This window comes from Micropterus salmoides, unplaced genomic scaffold (genome assembly GCF_014851395.1).
Source record: "Micropterus salmoides isolate LMB-PRFRI ecotype aquatic unplaced genomic scaffold, ASM1485139v1 Ms_hic_scaffold_2345, whole genome shotgun sequence".
NCBI lineage: Eukaryota > Metazoa > Chordata > Actinopteri > Centrarchiformes > Centrarchidae > Micropterus > Micropterus salmoides.
Genome location: NW_024041535.1, coordinates 15007 through 27829, shown reverse-complemented (window position 1 = coordinate 27829; position 12823 = coordinate 15007). Strand labels below are relative to the sequence as shown.

Sequence of the window (12823 nt, the reverse complement as noted above, 5' to 3'; positions counted from 1 at the left end):
CCTGAAAAAGCATTGAACTGTGACCTTGGAACTCTTGATTGGACAGTTAATTATTAATTTGACAAAGGTTTGGTCTTAATAGCACATCTTTATTTCTAGTTCAGTTTAGCACATAAACACAAACTGCCAGCAGAAGGGAATCAAAATCAAATAATGTACTATTAGTCTGCAGGAAAACAAATGGCAGTCATTTAAAATACAATAAAAAAGAAAACTTGAAACAATAGGTAATTTAATGAAATACATAGGTTTAGTTAGGATTTCATCTTAAAATGTTATTGATATGCAAACACATTACACTGTCAAATGTTAATATACACATTAAATATCTCCTTAGGCCATATTCACATACTCATGTAAAAAGGACTGTGTTGAGTGACTTTACTAACCTCCAGGACATCATTCACTCATACAAAACATACATTGTGAATATATTTCTGTGGATGAAATAATAATAGCTTTTTTTTGTTCTTGTGTGTGAGCATCTGGAGGGTTCCTCTGTAGTTAAACAGCCTGAGTTTAGGACCACTCACTTGAACCATCTTCCAATTGCCTTTCCAAGTTGTTTGATTCCTCCAACTATAGCTTCACCAGCTAGAACCAGAGGATATAATGGATTAAACTCCTCAGCTTCCTCCCTGGCCTCCTTTTCATATCTGGACTGCAACTTTTGTTTTTCCTCTCTCAAGTCTTTCTCATGCTGTTCGGTTAGTTTTTTCATCTCCCTCTCTCTGTCATCACAATCTCTCTGTCTCTGTCTTTCTAGCTCTTCCCTCTCCCTCTTTCTTTCCTCATTCATCTCCTCCTTCTCCCTCTTTCTCTCCTCCTCTCTCTCTTCTTCTCCCTCTCTCTGTCAGCATGGAGTTGCTCTTTAATTTTCTTCATCTCTTTTTCATATTTTTCTTGAAGTTTCCTTTCAAGTTTCTCTCTTTCTTTCTGTATTTGCTCTTCCTTCTCTTTCAGGATGCGTTGTTTCTCCTCTTCAAGTGCCCTCTCGGCCTCTTGGAACATCTTGTTGGTGTAGTGGCTTCCTCCGTTCCTCTGGACTATATTTCTGATCTTCTGGAGCAGCTCAGTGACCTGAGAGCGATCCTTCTTCTCCTTGTTGTTGAAGACATGGTACTGGCCGTTACATCTGCCCACGAGTTCTTGAAGTTCTGGGCTGCCATTCAAGAAGTCCTCAATAGTGGTGTCTTCAAGAAGGTCACCACCGGTAAAGAGAACCATGCTGTATCTGTCTGCAGCCTGGCCAAAGATTTCTTGAATCCTTTGCACCGTCTGTTTCTCCTCTTCAGTGTATCTGCCCAACCTGATGACCACCAGGAACACATGGGGTCCAGGAGAAGCGTAAGAGATGCACTGGCATATATCTTGAGTTGTTTTATTCATGCCAAACCTGGTGTCAAACAGGCCCGGGGTGTCAATGACGGCAACCTGTTGCCCATCCACCTCAGCTTTGCCCTTAGAACAGTCTACAGTCATAGACTTTGCACTGAACTTTGATTCAAAGCACTGTCGTCTCAGAATGGTGTTTCCAGTAGCACTCTTCCCAATTCCAGTCTTCCCAACCATCACTATCCTCAGCTCCTCATCATTTGTTCTGCTGCTTCCTGTGTAGAAGAATGAGTGACAATAAATACAAATCTTTATAAGGTTGTAAATAATGCAACTTTAAACTGCCCCCTCTTTCTGACAGTGCAGACGCTTTGCTGCTTGCTCTTGCCTCTCCTTGCATTCTTTTGCTTAAACTCTCTTTTTTTCCTGCTAGAAATCAGCAGCTCTTGGATACTTTTAAATCACTGGGACTGTCAGATAAAGTAGGCTATTGCCATACTTTAAAATCTTTTATGATCTTATTGCTACGCAAGTGCAGCCTATCAATAGCACTAGCCTGTACTGCAGTGACTGGAGCTATAGCTAATGCTAATTAGCAACAAGGTGCCACCCTTCTCCACAGACGACTTCTACAAACTTCTGCAGAAAATTAATGTGCTGGAAACCAAGATCCACAGGTTAGATGTAAATGAGGAAGTGAATGGACTATGTGGGAATGACACCACTTTACCGTGGACCCAAAACAGTGGACAAGAGCATGCTAACACATGGCTAATTAGCACCAACAAGAATACCAAGAAGCAGGAGGCCTGTGTACTGGGTAATAAATCTAAAAGTGGGAGTCCTCCCTGGAACGCTCTTGGTGCAAAGCCTAAGAGTAAATCATTTCCGTGGGAAATGGAAGGACGAGTAACAGGCAGAACCCAGCGCCCTGAGATTTGTGATGCGACTGGCTGGCCTGCATTATCATCCAGGCAGAGCGCCTCTTCAGCAACTGTTCTTGGTAGGACACAGCCGTGGACAGCTGCGAAATGGAGAATTAGCAACAAACCTTCCCAACAACCGAGTGTGCAACAGCAGAAAAGATTTTCACCACTACTGCAGGACCCTGGATCTCCGTCTGATGACCTGAATAACATCCCATCCTCACACAGAAGGGTAAGGACTGAGAGTAAATCAGAAAGTAAAAGGCTGCAGGGAAAGCTAATGACTGGGCCTCAAACTCTGACTGTGGGTGACGCTGCTGTAAACGATGTAAGAAGCATTTGCAGTAAGAACACCAAAGTACTCTGCTTTCCGAAGGATATGGTCTCTGACTTGGCAGAAAGAATTCTGCATATTGTGGCTGAACATCCTAGTGTGAAAAACATCATACTGCACATAGGGACCAATGATGTTGTGAAGCAACAGTCTGAAGTGTTGAAAGAGGACTTTAATAATCTGTTGAACACGGTCAGCTCTTTCAATGCTGAGGTGTTTATCAGTGGCCCTATACCACCAATCCGAAGAGGAGCTGAGAGATTCAGCAGATTGATGGCTTTGAACACGTGGCTCTTAACGGCGTGTACTGTCCATTCAGTGCATTTCATCGAAAACTTTTACTTTCTGTGGGACCGCAGACATGAGTCACTCATCTGTTCCCTCTGCCAAGGACAAGAGACAAGAGGAATCAAAACAAGAAGAAGACATGACACAACACACCAGAAACCTTGAAGGAGAGCCAACCCAACCCCCACTGGAAGAGAGCTCTGATCACGGGAGACATCTGAGCCAAGAGGAAGAGTCTCCACCTCTCTCACTGAAAACCAACAGTGAGGATTCAACATCTCTACCCCCCCAATCCCCACCTTCAGACACACTTTCTCCCCTCTCCCCCCTGTTGGACTTCACTGATCACATGGAAGACCAAATTTACTCCCCGCACCTTCCCTCGCTCCACTCCCATTTTCTCTACCCTAAACCCCCTCACCATCCACCTCCACCACTGGTTCTAAGTCCTCCAGGTTTGACACATGTGTCACAAATACAGCGCACAACCCGCCTTCCCGCTCCGCAACGGCGAAAAAGCCCAGTAAGCTCTGTCTGATATGTGCTGGGTCCAGGCTACAAGGAAAATAGCACTCATGACTCTTCCAAGGACAATCCGGGGCCCAATGTGCTGGTAGTCTTCTCCATCCCTGTCTTAGGTAACAGAAAAAGCATGGTGAATGTGTTAAGAAACAGGAAGCACTCAACATATCCTGCAAATTTGTATTAATTCCTCATCAGCTGCAGCCTGTCGAAAAAAAGTGGGCCAGATAATGTTTTTAACACACTAAAATTAGCTTTGTTAAACGTTAGGTCTTTGGCAAGAAAAACATTTTTAATCAATGATTTTATAATCACTCACAATCTTAATTTCATGTTTTTAACTGAAACTTGGTTGGACCAAGATAACAGTGCAGCTGTCCTTATCGAGTCTACCCCTCCCAGCTTCAGTTTTATGAGTGAAGCTAGAGTGCATAAGAGAGGAGGTGGAGTTGCCATTTTGTTTAATGACTCCCTCCAATGCCAAAATTTTGCTTCTTTTGAATATGTGGCTCTTCAGCTGAATTCCTCTTCTCAAGCTATTTTTCTAAATATCTACAGGCCCCCTAAATACTGTGCATACCTTTTTGATTACTTTGGTGAACTGCTGTCTATAATCTGTATTGACTTTGACTGTGTGGTTATTGTTGTTGATTTTAACAACCATGTTGACAACCCCCAGGAAAGAGGGACTAAAGAACTGTGTTGTGTTCTTAGTAATTATGGATTGACTCAACATGTGACGAGGCCCACGCACAATAAAGTGCACACTTTGGACTTGGTCATCTCCAAGGGTCTGGACATTTCTGGTTGTGGTGACTGATGTTGCTCTCTCTGATCATTCCTGTGTTTTCTTTGAGAGTGCTATCTGCGTGCACACAAATGTACAAACAGAGGTGATCACAAAACGGCACATCACTGAAAACATTGATATTCTGCCAACAGGTTTTTTAAAAATGTGTCTAAATGCATGGCCTCAGATCTTCTACAAATTGTCAACATGTCTCTCCTCTCAGGTTTTGTTCCACAGGCCCTGAAAACTAGTCATTAAGCCACTCTTTAAAAAGAGCTAGCTAGACAGTTCACTAATGACCAATAATAGGCCCATATCAAATCTGCCGTTTTTAAGTAAAATCATTGAAAAAGCTGTTTTTCAACAACTTAGTACTCTCTTGGCACTAAATAACTGTTTTGATGTCTTCCAATCAGGATTTCGACCACACCACAGCACTGATACGGCTGTTATTAAGGTCTTCAATGACATCCATTTGAACACTGACAGTGGCAAAATTTCAGTCTTGGTATTATTGGATCTCAGTGCTGCATTCGACACGGTCGACCAGAACATATTACAAGACAGGCTTGAAAACTGGGTGTGACTTTCTGGCACAGTACTAAACTGGTTTGAATCCTACTTAAAGGACAGGGACTACTTTGTGTCTCACGAAAAGTGACACTGACGAGCTACAGTCAGCAAACGGTTGCTTGAAAGGCACCCGAGCTTCTCTTCTCCCTCGTCTCTCTCTGCCGAGAGAGTTTAGCAGGCGGAGAGAACAAGAACCGGTAAGCGTCACGTAGTGCCCAGAGAACCTGATATGGACAGGGCAGAGGAGAGTACCGGTGTAACACCGGTGCGTCCACTTCAAGACTGTACATCTACATCTGGGCTTATAGGTCATTGGTGCTGTAGTTGTTTATATGAAAATATACCACTGCAGTGGTCGAACATGAACATCACAAAGTAAATTATGCATAATAACAGTATCACTTTGTATTTATATCCAAGCAGGTATTGGATTAAGATCTTAGAAGATGTAACTTCCTTTGTATCCAACATTTTCTTTTATTTACCTTTGTTATATTCTACATCAGCCTCAGGTGGACAAACTAGGGAGCTACATTGAGCAGTGTTTGAGCACACTGCACACTGCAGTGAGGGGCTTCTCATCCAGACTGATATTTGTTTAAAGATTTCTTAGATTTTGAAAATAAACCTTTTCCTTAACAAAATAATGAGGATGATAATATAACCGTTAGTTTCTGTGATGTCGCCCAATACACCAGAGAAAAACTGATAACATAGCTGAGTTAAAAGCACATATTCTGAACTTTCCTTCAAAAGAGGACTCAAGATTCTTCACAACAAAATGGCATTCATCTCAAAAAGACAACAAATCTTTAACATTTTCCTAGAGACCGAGAAATTGTTATTTTTAACTGAAAAATCTTAGAATTGTATAAAAGTACTCCAGAATTTGTAGTCAGATTAACACCTTGGAACAAAAGTTAAATAAGACTATATCTTTGCAGTCTACCCAATGTTAGTCTGTTGAAGTAATTGTCTATAGGAGCTACAGTACATTAGTGTTACATAAAATTGGATTTAGGCATGATCACTGTTATATAACCATAAAGTAATTGCACTTTAAAACATGGATACAGTATCATAACTTACCTAAGTTGCTGATCATGTTTGGGTTGTAATACTTGCTGCTCATGTTTGAGTTAAAGAGTACAAAGTACTGCAGTTGAAGTGAAGACACAGAGATCTGCTGCAGCTCCTTTTAAAATGGCCCAAACCACACCCATCAGTAGCTGCACTGGTTATAAAGTGAAACTGAAAGTGAAAGGGAATCTGAAGCCGCATGAGGATATTTTGGTTTGAAATATCGATGGGACTGTCAGGGGTTTTCTGGCTCTAAATGAGGCAGAGGTGGTACCTTCAATTGGCTAAAGCAAACACTTTTTACAAGCCACATATTTTAAGAGTGTTAATGATGATATGATTGAAGAAAATGACAATAATCATGTTAAATCATATTTTATAAAGAAACATAAAGGCACCCTGTTCAACATTAAATCAAATACAGTCCCAGACCTCAGGTGGGACATCTCTACCATTAAGACAAAAGTCAATCATTTACCATTCATACTGTGATGATAATTACTTAGTACATGTCCCAGTTATATGTGAAACGTCTGTAAAGAAAAAAAGGTTTTCCTGATGGCCACACGCTGGCATGTTTATCAGAGCTTTTGCTTTTACTTTCATAATAATTGCAGCCTGTATCATAGATCGTATCCAGTGTCATGCTTATGATATGTTTATCCGACTTCTTTATGCATGCCTGCTTAGTTTCCCGGAAATCCCTTTGTACACTGTAAGCTGTAAACTTTGCTCCCCTCCCTCACCATTTACAAGAAATGGCAGCAGTTCTTTTAAGCTCACCATTCTGTGCACTGCCTCTCCTATGATATGAAAGTGAAACAGGATGGATAAAATGAGTCCAGATTTATATACATTTGGTTAAAGGTTTCAGGGTACTCAACATCTTTTATGCAGTTTGAATAATAAAGGTAGTGATAGTGATTTAATATGTTAATTGAAATACATGTGAATATATTCAAAAAACAACATACAGTCTTTAAACATTGTGAATCAATATATCTAGCAAAAGCGATTCTTCTTCTCCTTGTTGTTGAAGACATGGTACTGGCCCTTACATCTGGCCACTAGTTCTTGAAGGTCTGAGCTTTCATCCAAGAACTCCTCAATAGTGTTTTCTAAAAGGTCACCACCGGTAAAGAGAACCATGCTGTATCTGTCTGCAGGCCAGCCAAAGATTTCTTGAATCCTTTGTCTGTTTCTCCTCTTCAGTGTATCTGTCCAGCCTGATGACCACCAGGAACACGTGGGGTCCAGGAAGAGCAAAAGAGATGCACTGCCTCATATCTTTAGTTGTTTTATTTATGCCAAACCTGGTGTCAAACAGGCCCGGGGTGTCAATGACGGCAACCTGTTGCCCATCCACCTCAGCTTTGCCCTTAGAAAAGTCAACAGTCATAGACTTTGCACTGAACTTTGATTCAAAGCACTGTCGTCCCAGAATGGTGTTTCCAGTGGACGTAGTTGTTTGGGTTACAGAACGATTTAAAAAATATATTTGGGATATGAATGGGAATATATTCAAAGCACAATATAGTCTTTAAACTTTTTGAATCAATATAACTATCGAGAGAACAAGAGATGCTTTGTCTGAATAATTCTCCACCATAAGCACCATGAGAGCCAATTATTATAAACTGATTTATCAAAATATTGTATTTGTTAAACGTTTTTTGTAACATAACACCTTAAGTTTGTAATTGACGTTTTTGAGGAGTAGTTTAAAAACAATTTATCTAATTAAAATGCCAATGTATGCAGTAACATCCAAAATCTAAGTTTGTGTACTGTAATAGTACTCAGTGTACTACCTGTGTAGAACATTGCTCTGCACAGAGTAAACTTTGAGACTTGTTTTCCATTTTTATGGAAAATAAATATGGAAAACTCTACAAAAGTCAAAAATTAACGTACAGTCATGACAATTACTTAGTATGTCATTATAATTCATCAGATTTCTACCTGTCCTTCCCGCCAGACGAGACCACCATCTCTCGGATTTATCTGCATAGATGAAGGCTTGCCACCTTCAACTAAACCTCTCTAAGACTGAAATCTTGGTCATTCTAGCCAAGCAATCTATCCACCATAACATTAAAGTACAAATTGACTTCTCAACCATCATTCCAACCAGGGTGGACATTATTAATTACCTTTTTGTCCTTTTTAGACCATGTTGCTGCTGTCTCTCGGTCGTGCCGCTTTGCTCTATACAACATAAGAAACATCAGGCCCTGCCTTACTCAGTACGCCACCCAGCTTCTGGTACAGGCCATGGTTATCTCTCGCCTCGACTATTGCAATGCCCTCCTAGTGGGTCTTCCAGGTTGAGCAGTGAAACCCCTACAAATGGTTCAGAATGCAGCAGTGCGTCTGGTTTTTGATCAGCGCAAAATGACTCATGTCCCTCCATTACTCAGCTACCTCCACTGGCCACCCATGGCCTCCGGAATCAAATTCAAGTCACTAATGCTTGCATGCAGAGTGACTACTGGGTCTGCACCCTTCTACTTAAACTCCATAAAAGGTGGGTGGTGATGGTGAAGGAGAATAAGACACATGCCTTTGGTGTGAGAGACCCAGGTTCAACTCCGAACTTTGACACGTCCACCAATGTTCCTGAGCAAGACACTTAACCTCTAGTTACTCCAGAGGTGTGCGACCTCTGACATAAATAGCAATTGTAAGTCGCTTTGGATAAAAGCGTTAGCTAAATGAATAAATGTAATGTAAATTTAATAATACAAGCTTACTGCGCTCCTCCAACGTACGCCGCCTGGCTGTGCCATTCCTACACACAAAGCAATTTCAGTCCCGGCTGTTCTTATCTGTAACGCCACAATGGTGGAACAAGCTACCGCATGCCATCAGGGCAGGGGCGTCCCTCTCTAACTTAACCCCTGCAAACACATCTCTTCTGAGAACACTTTCTCTCTTATAACACCTCTAACCCCTAACCTCTAACATGCAGTTCCTGTGCTCTTCTTCTTCTTTCCCCTTACAATTCTCTTGTATTGATTGCACAATTTTGTTAACTCTTACTACTTTCCCTAGGTATTTACTCCATTTATGCCATATGTGCAATTAGCTCTTACTAGTATTTATTGCTACTCTTACTAGAATGTATTGTCACCAGAGATGCTTACAAGTCTCTCAGCTAGAGTCCAAGTCAAGTATCAAGTGCTGTATCACCTGCTGCGTTCCATCCAAGTACCTTATAACACTGCATTGCTATAAGGAATTCTGTAACTGTAACTTGTTTTTCACTTACAGAGTATAACCATGTAGCCTAATGTGCAATGCGTGTACAACTAATGACAGCTTATAAACTACTGTAAGTCAACACATCCCTCAGACTCTCAAAGCTGTGTAACATTAACTAAATAAAACTGTAATGTTGCATGAAAAACAATAAACCTGTAACCTGTTTACAGCAGTTGACATGATGGCAGCCAGCGGGACGTAAATGATTACACTAATCGACCACCACAAGTTTGGCAAGTAAACAAACGTTCATTCATCTTTTCATAACAAACGACAGTCGGGAGTTAATCTCTTGTAGGTCGTAGTTAAAGCAAGAAGCAAACTAATGTTAATGGCCAATGCTGAGCCAAACATGTTTACTAAACTATCAGGTTACTAACCTACTGTGCATTCAGCGCTTCTTTTGTTTGGGTCTTGTATGAAGTTGAAGCCGAAGCTTATGATGAATTACACAGCAGCTGCCTTTGCGGTCAACATGTTTGTTGTCTTTTGAGGACAAGTCTCAAGTTAAGTCTGAAGTCACTGTGTGTGCGACTTAAGTCCAAGACTCAAACTCGCGTCCCCATCTCTGATTGTCACCCATAGATCTCTTGCTGTATTGATGCTTTGTTGCTGCTTGTATGTTGTTCCTCAAATGTAAGTCGCTTTGGATAAAAGCATCTGCCAAATGAGTAAATGTAATGTAAATGCAGAAAGAATGCATTTCCCCATTGTCTTCACTTTTCAGACCCAGAGGTTGCTGTTTGGTCAGCACTCATCAGTATGTTGTTTGTGCCTTCAGATAATGCCACACTTCCAATGGCTGCTCACCCCTCCTTCCACCATTTTCAGAAAAAAAAATTTAAACTGCAGGAAATGCTGCACGCCTGGGACAGAAGTGAAACTACATTTGTAGTAGCCTATATAAACAGAACATAATGTTCAGTCTGGTGTCTAGAGTAAGGCTGTTGAGCGTGACCTTTGTGAAAGTAAATATACTGTATTTTGCTACAGAGCTGGTGACAGTTACTTATTATCTGAAAGGGTCAGGCTTTGGTGTGGTACGGGCGCCCCCTAATAAATTTCAAAATTTCAATGAAGTTGCCCTCATCATTTCACCTAGATGTGCAAAAATGTTTAGGTCCATGTAACATTTTCAGCATCCTGATGCCCTGTCCTAAACTCAACAGGAAGTTGGCTGTCATGGAAATAGTATATTGCTTTTTAGAAACAGAGAAGTACTATAACACATATACAGCTTGTCCAGAGACCTGCCGCCTAGGGCAGCTTCGGGCGTCTGGCCCAGAGCAAAGGGTTGCATAATCGTTTACACAGTGTAGGTTCCTATGTTTTGGGGAACAGAGATCCTCTCCCGGCCTTGAATAAACATTCAAGGAGAGGAGACGAACAACAAGAGGGGGAAAACACTAAACAATCTCACAGCTCTGACCTAAACCCTAGTAAATGTGGACGGACTAACATAAGGAGTACAGAGAAGGAAAGGTTAAGGTATAAAAAAAACAGTCTATATATGGCATAAACAATAATAGTAATAATAATAGTAATAATAAAATGTGAGAGGAAACAATTTTCTGGTTAACCTGCGCAGGAGGAAAGCACAGGTAATGGCAAGATAGACGATTTTCATGTTTCACTATGAAACAGGAAGCTGTTATAACTGGACTGTACATTGTCCAGTCGGCCCCATATGTGACGTGCCACTACTGAGTCATAGTCTTAGCACCACCTTCTGGCAACAGGAAGCAAGCCTTATGTGATAAACATAATTCGATTTACATGAATGTTACATAGTGTGGGCTACATTTGATATGTTTTTTCTGTGTATAGTGAATGTTATTGAGCGAAAGAGCGTAAGCTGCAGGTAAATGCAGCGGAGAACAGCAAAGGGTGACCAGTGAAGTTTAGCACTATCTGTGAAAGACTTTTATTCAAGGGGGTCAATCAAGGTAAAAAAAAAAAAAAAGTAGTACGTAAAGTGTTATTAACATGTTTATGTTTTATAAATTAAAATGTAGTTTTTATATACCAAAAACCAACTGTCCACATATGTGGACGTCATGCCACAGTGGAGCCAGATTGCATTAAGTCTAATTTCTGTAACCTGCTATATCTATTCTACTTTTTCAAAGATGTGATGAATTGTATTATATTTTAATAAAACAGACATTTATCTGAATATAAATAACAATGCAAAAGTGCTAAGGTGTCTAAATCAAAGAAAGTAAGCATAGACATTAAAGGCATGATTATTATAAAGCTATAAAATATGAATTTCATTTTCTAATTGTGTAAAATGTTGCAGTCAGAGAATTGAGAAGACACTGGGACGTAGTTTAACTTGCACAAAAAAAAAAAGTAGTATATATGTCAGTTCTCTATAGTCAGCCGGCGCAACTTACTTAAAGGCAGCACTTGGTGTGGAAGGAGTGCAGCACATTCACAAATATCAATACTGCTAAATTATGAACGCTGCAGCCTAGAAAAACACATTATACCAGTACATTTTAAATCTAAACTGTCCCTGCATATAACGAAATATGGATGCAATTGCAAATTAAGCTGTTAGCTGAATTAAATTAAATTATACAATAAATGTGGGATCAAATAAATCAAATCAAACAGAAGTAAATACAACAACAGGCAAAACAATTTAAACAAATTTAAATTCAGGGGACAGGCGATAATTCAAAATATAAAAAAGGCATTCTGTATTGCTGTCAGATATGGTTCTCCTGTATCACGAGGTTCTCCTGTATAGCACGACTGAAGTAGCCTAAAGTCTTCAAATGTGCATGTAGCACCTTTTCACCTCAATGATAAATTAATTCACTTTAATTCAGTTAGAAACTCCTGGACTCTACCAGAAACGTACAATTCCACTTCTAAATGTCTTGGAGAAAAATAGATCTTTTCTTTAATCTGAACATTGAGTCATATGGAAGACACTGTACTGGATGAGACGAGCGCACTTCTCTTCATCGCGGTCATCAGAGGTGAAAAACGGAAACTGAAAACATTGTGATCAGACAGAAATCTCACTACACATCCATACAAATGCTTACTTCAGCACCTCTGATAAAGTTAAGCTCACAGCCGCTCCGGAGGAAAGCATCCTGGATCCTGTGGTCACGTTACGTGAATTTCAAACATAATGTAGCAATATTATCGCGAGTAGCCTCCTGCAAGACAGGCTGCGTCGTGAGGATTATTGCATATTAATACCGATTTTTTTTTAAATGTTTCTAAGCTATTCGGTGCTTCAGTCAAAACATTCAAACATTCGGGAAAATGACCTGGCGACGCCGGTGGAATCACAGTTAGCTGTGATCGCTTCAATATCACCATCAAATAATTACACTTTAAAACATCCATACATATCATACAGTATCATAACATACCTAAGTTGCTGCTCATGTTGTAATAGTTGCTGGTCATGTTTGAGTTGAAGTACGAAGTATCGCAGATGAAGTGAAGACACTGAGTTCAGACTGGCTGCTGCTGCCCTCTTTAAAATGGCCCAAACCACACCCACATCTAGCTGCAGTGGTTACACAATAAAAGTGAAACTGAAGCTCCATGTGGAAGTTTCAGTTTCATTATTATATAGATGGGAATATCAGGGTTTTTCCTGCTGCAAAATGAGATGGAGGTGTTACCAGCCAGATCAGCCAGATGAAATACAACATAAAAGCCAATGTGTTCATTTACACA

The 12823-nt window shown here is 40.4% G+C and overlaps 1 protein-coding gene across 2 annotated transcripts; it reads right to left on the bottom strand.

Annotated features, from left to right (window-relative positions):
- Nucleotides 1-648: 648 nt before the first annotated feature.
- LOC119918683 (GTPase IMAP family member 9-like) lies at nucleotides 649-12562 on the bottom strand. Of its 2 annotated transcripts, none has more exons than XM_038739421.1 (2): nucleotides 12511-12562; nucleotides 649-1610 (listed from the first exon to the last, which is right to left on the bottom strand). In XM_038739421.1, the coding sequence occupies exons 1-2, from the start codon at nucleotides 12545-12547 to the stop codon at nucleotides 796-798; spliced, it is 852 nt and encodes a 283-aa protein (XP_038595349.1). In that variant the 5' UTR covers nucleotides 12548-12562; the 3' UTR covers nucleotides 649-795. The 2 variants fall into 2 exon arrangements, with proteins under 2 accessions (XP_038595349.1, XP_038595348.1); XM_038739420.1 differs by lacking the exon at nucleotides 12511-12562 and adding an exon at nucleotides 5858-5985.
- Between the last annotated feature and the right edge of the window lie 261 nt (nucleotides 12563-12823).

What these genes read in the sequence shown, in the direction of transcription:
- LOC119918683 (XM_038739420.1), bottom strand. Translation starts at nt 5,900, where the DNA reads ATGAGCAGCAAGTATTACAACCCAAACATGATCAGCAACTTAG. An exon ending in AAACATGATCAGCAACTTAG is followed by an intron (nt 1,611 to 5,857) that starts GTAAGTTATGAT and finishes TCTTCTACACAG; the next exon opens with GAAGCAGCAGAACAAATGAT.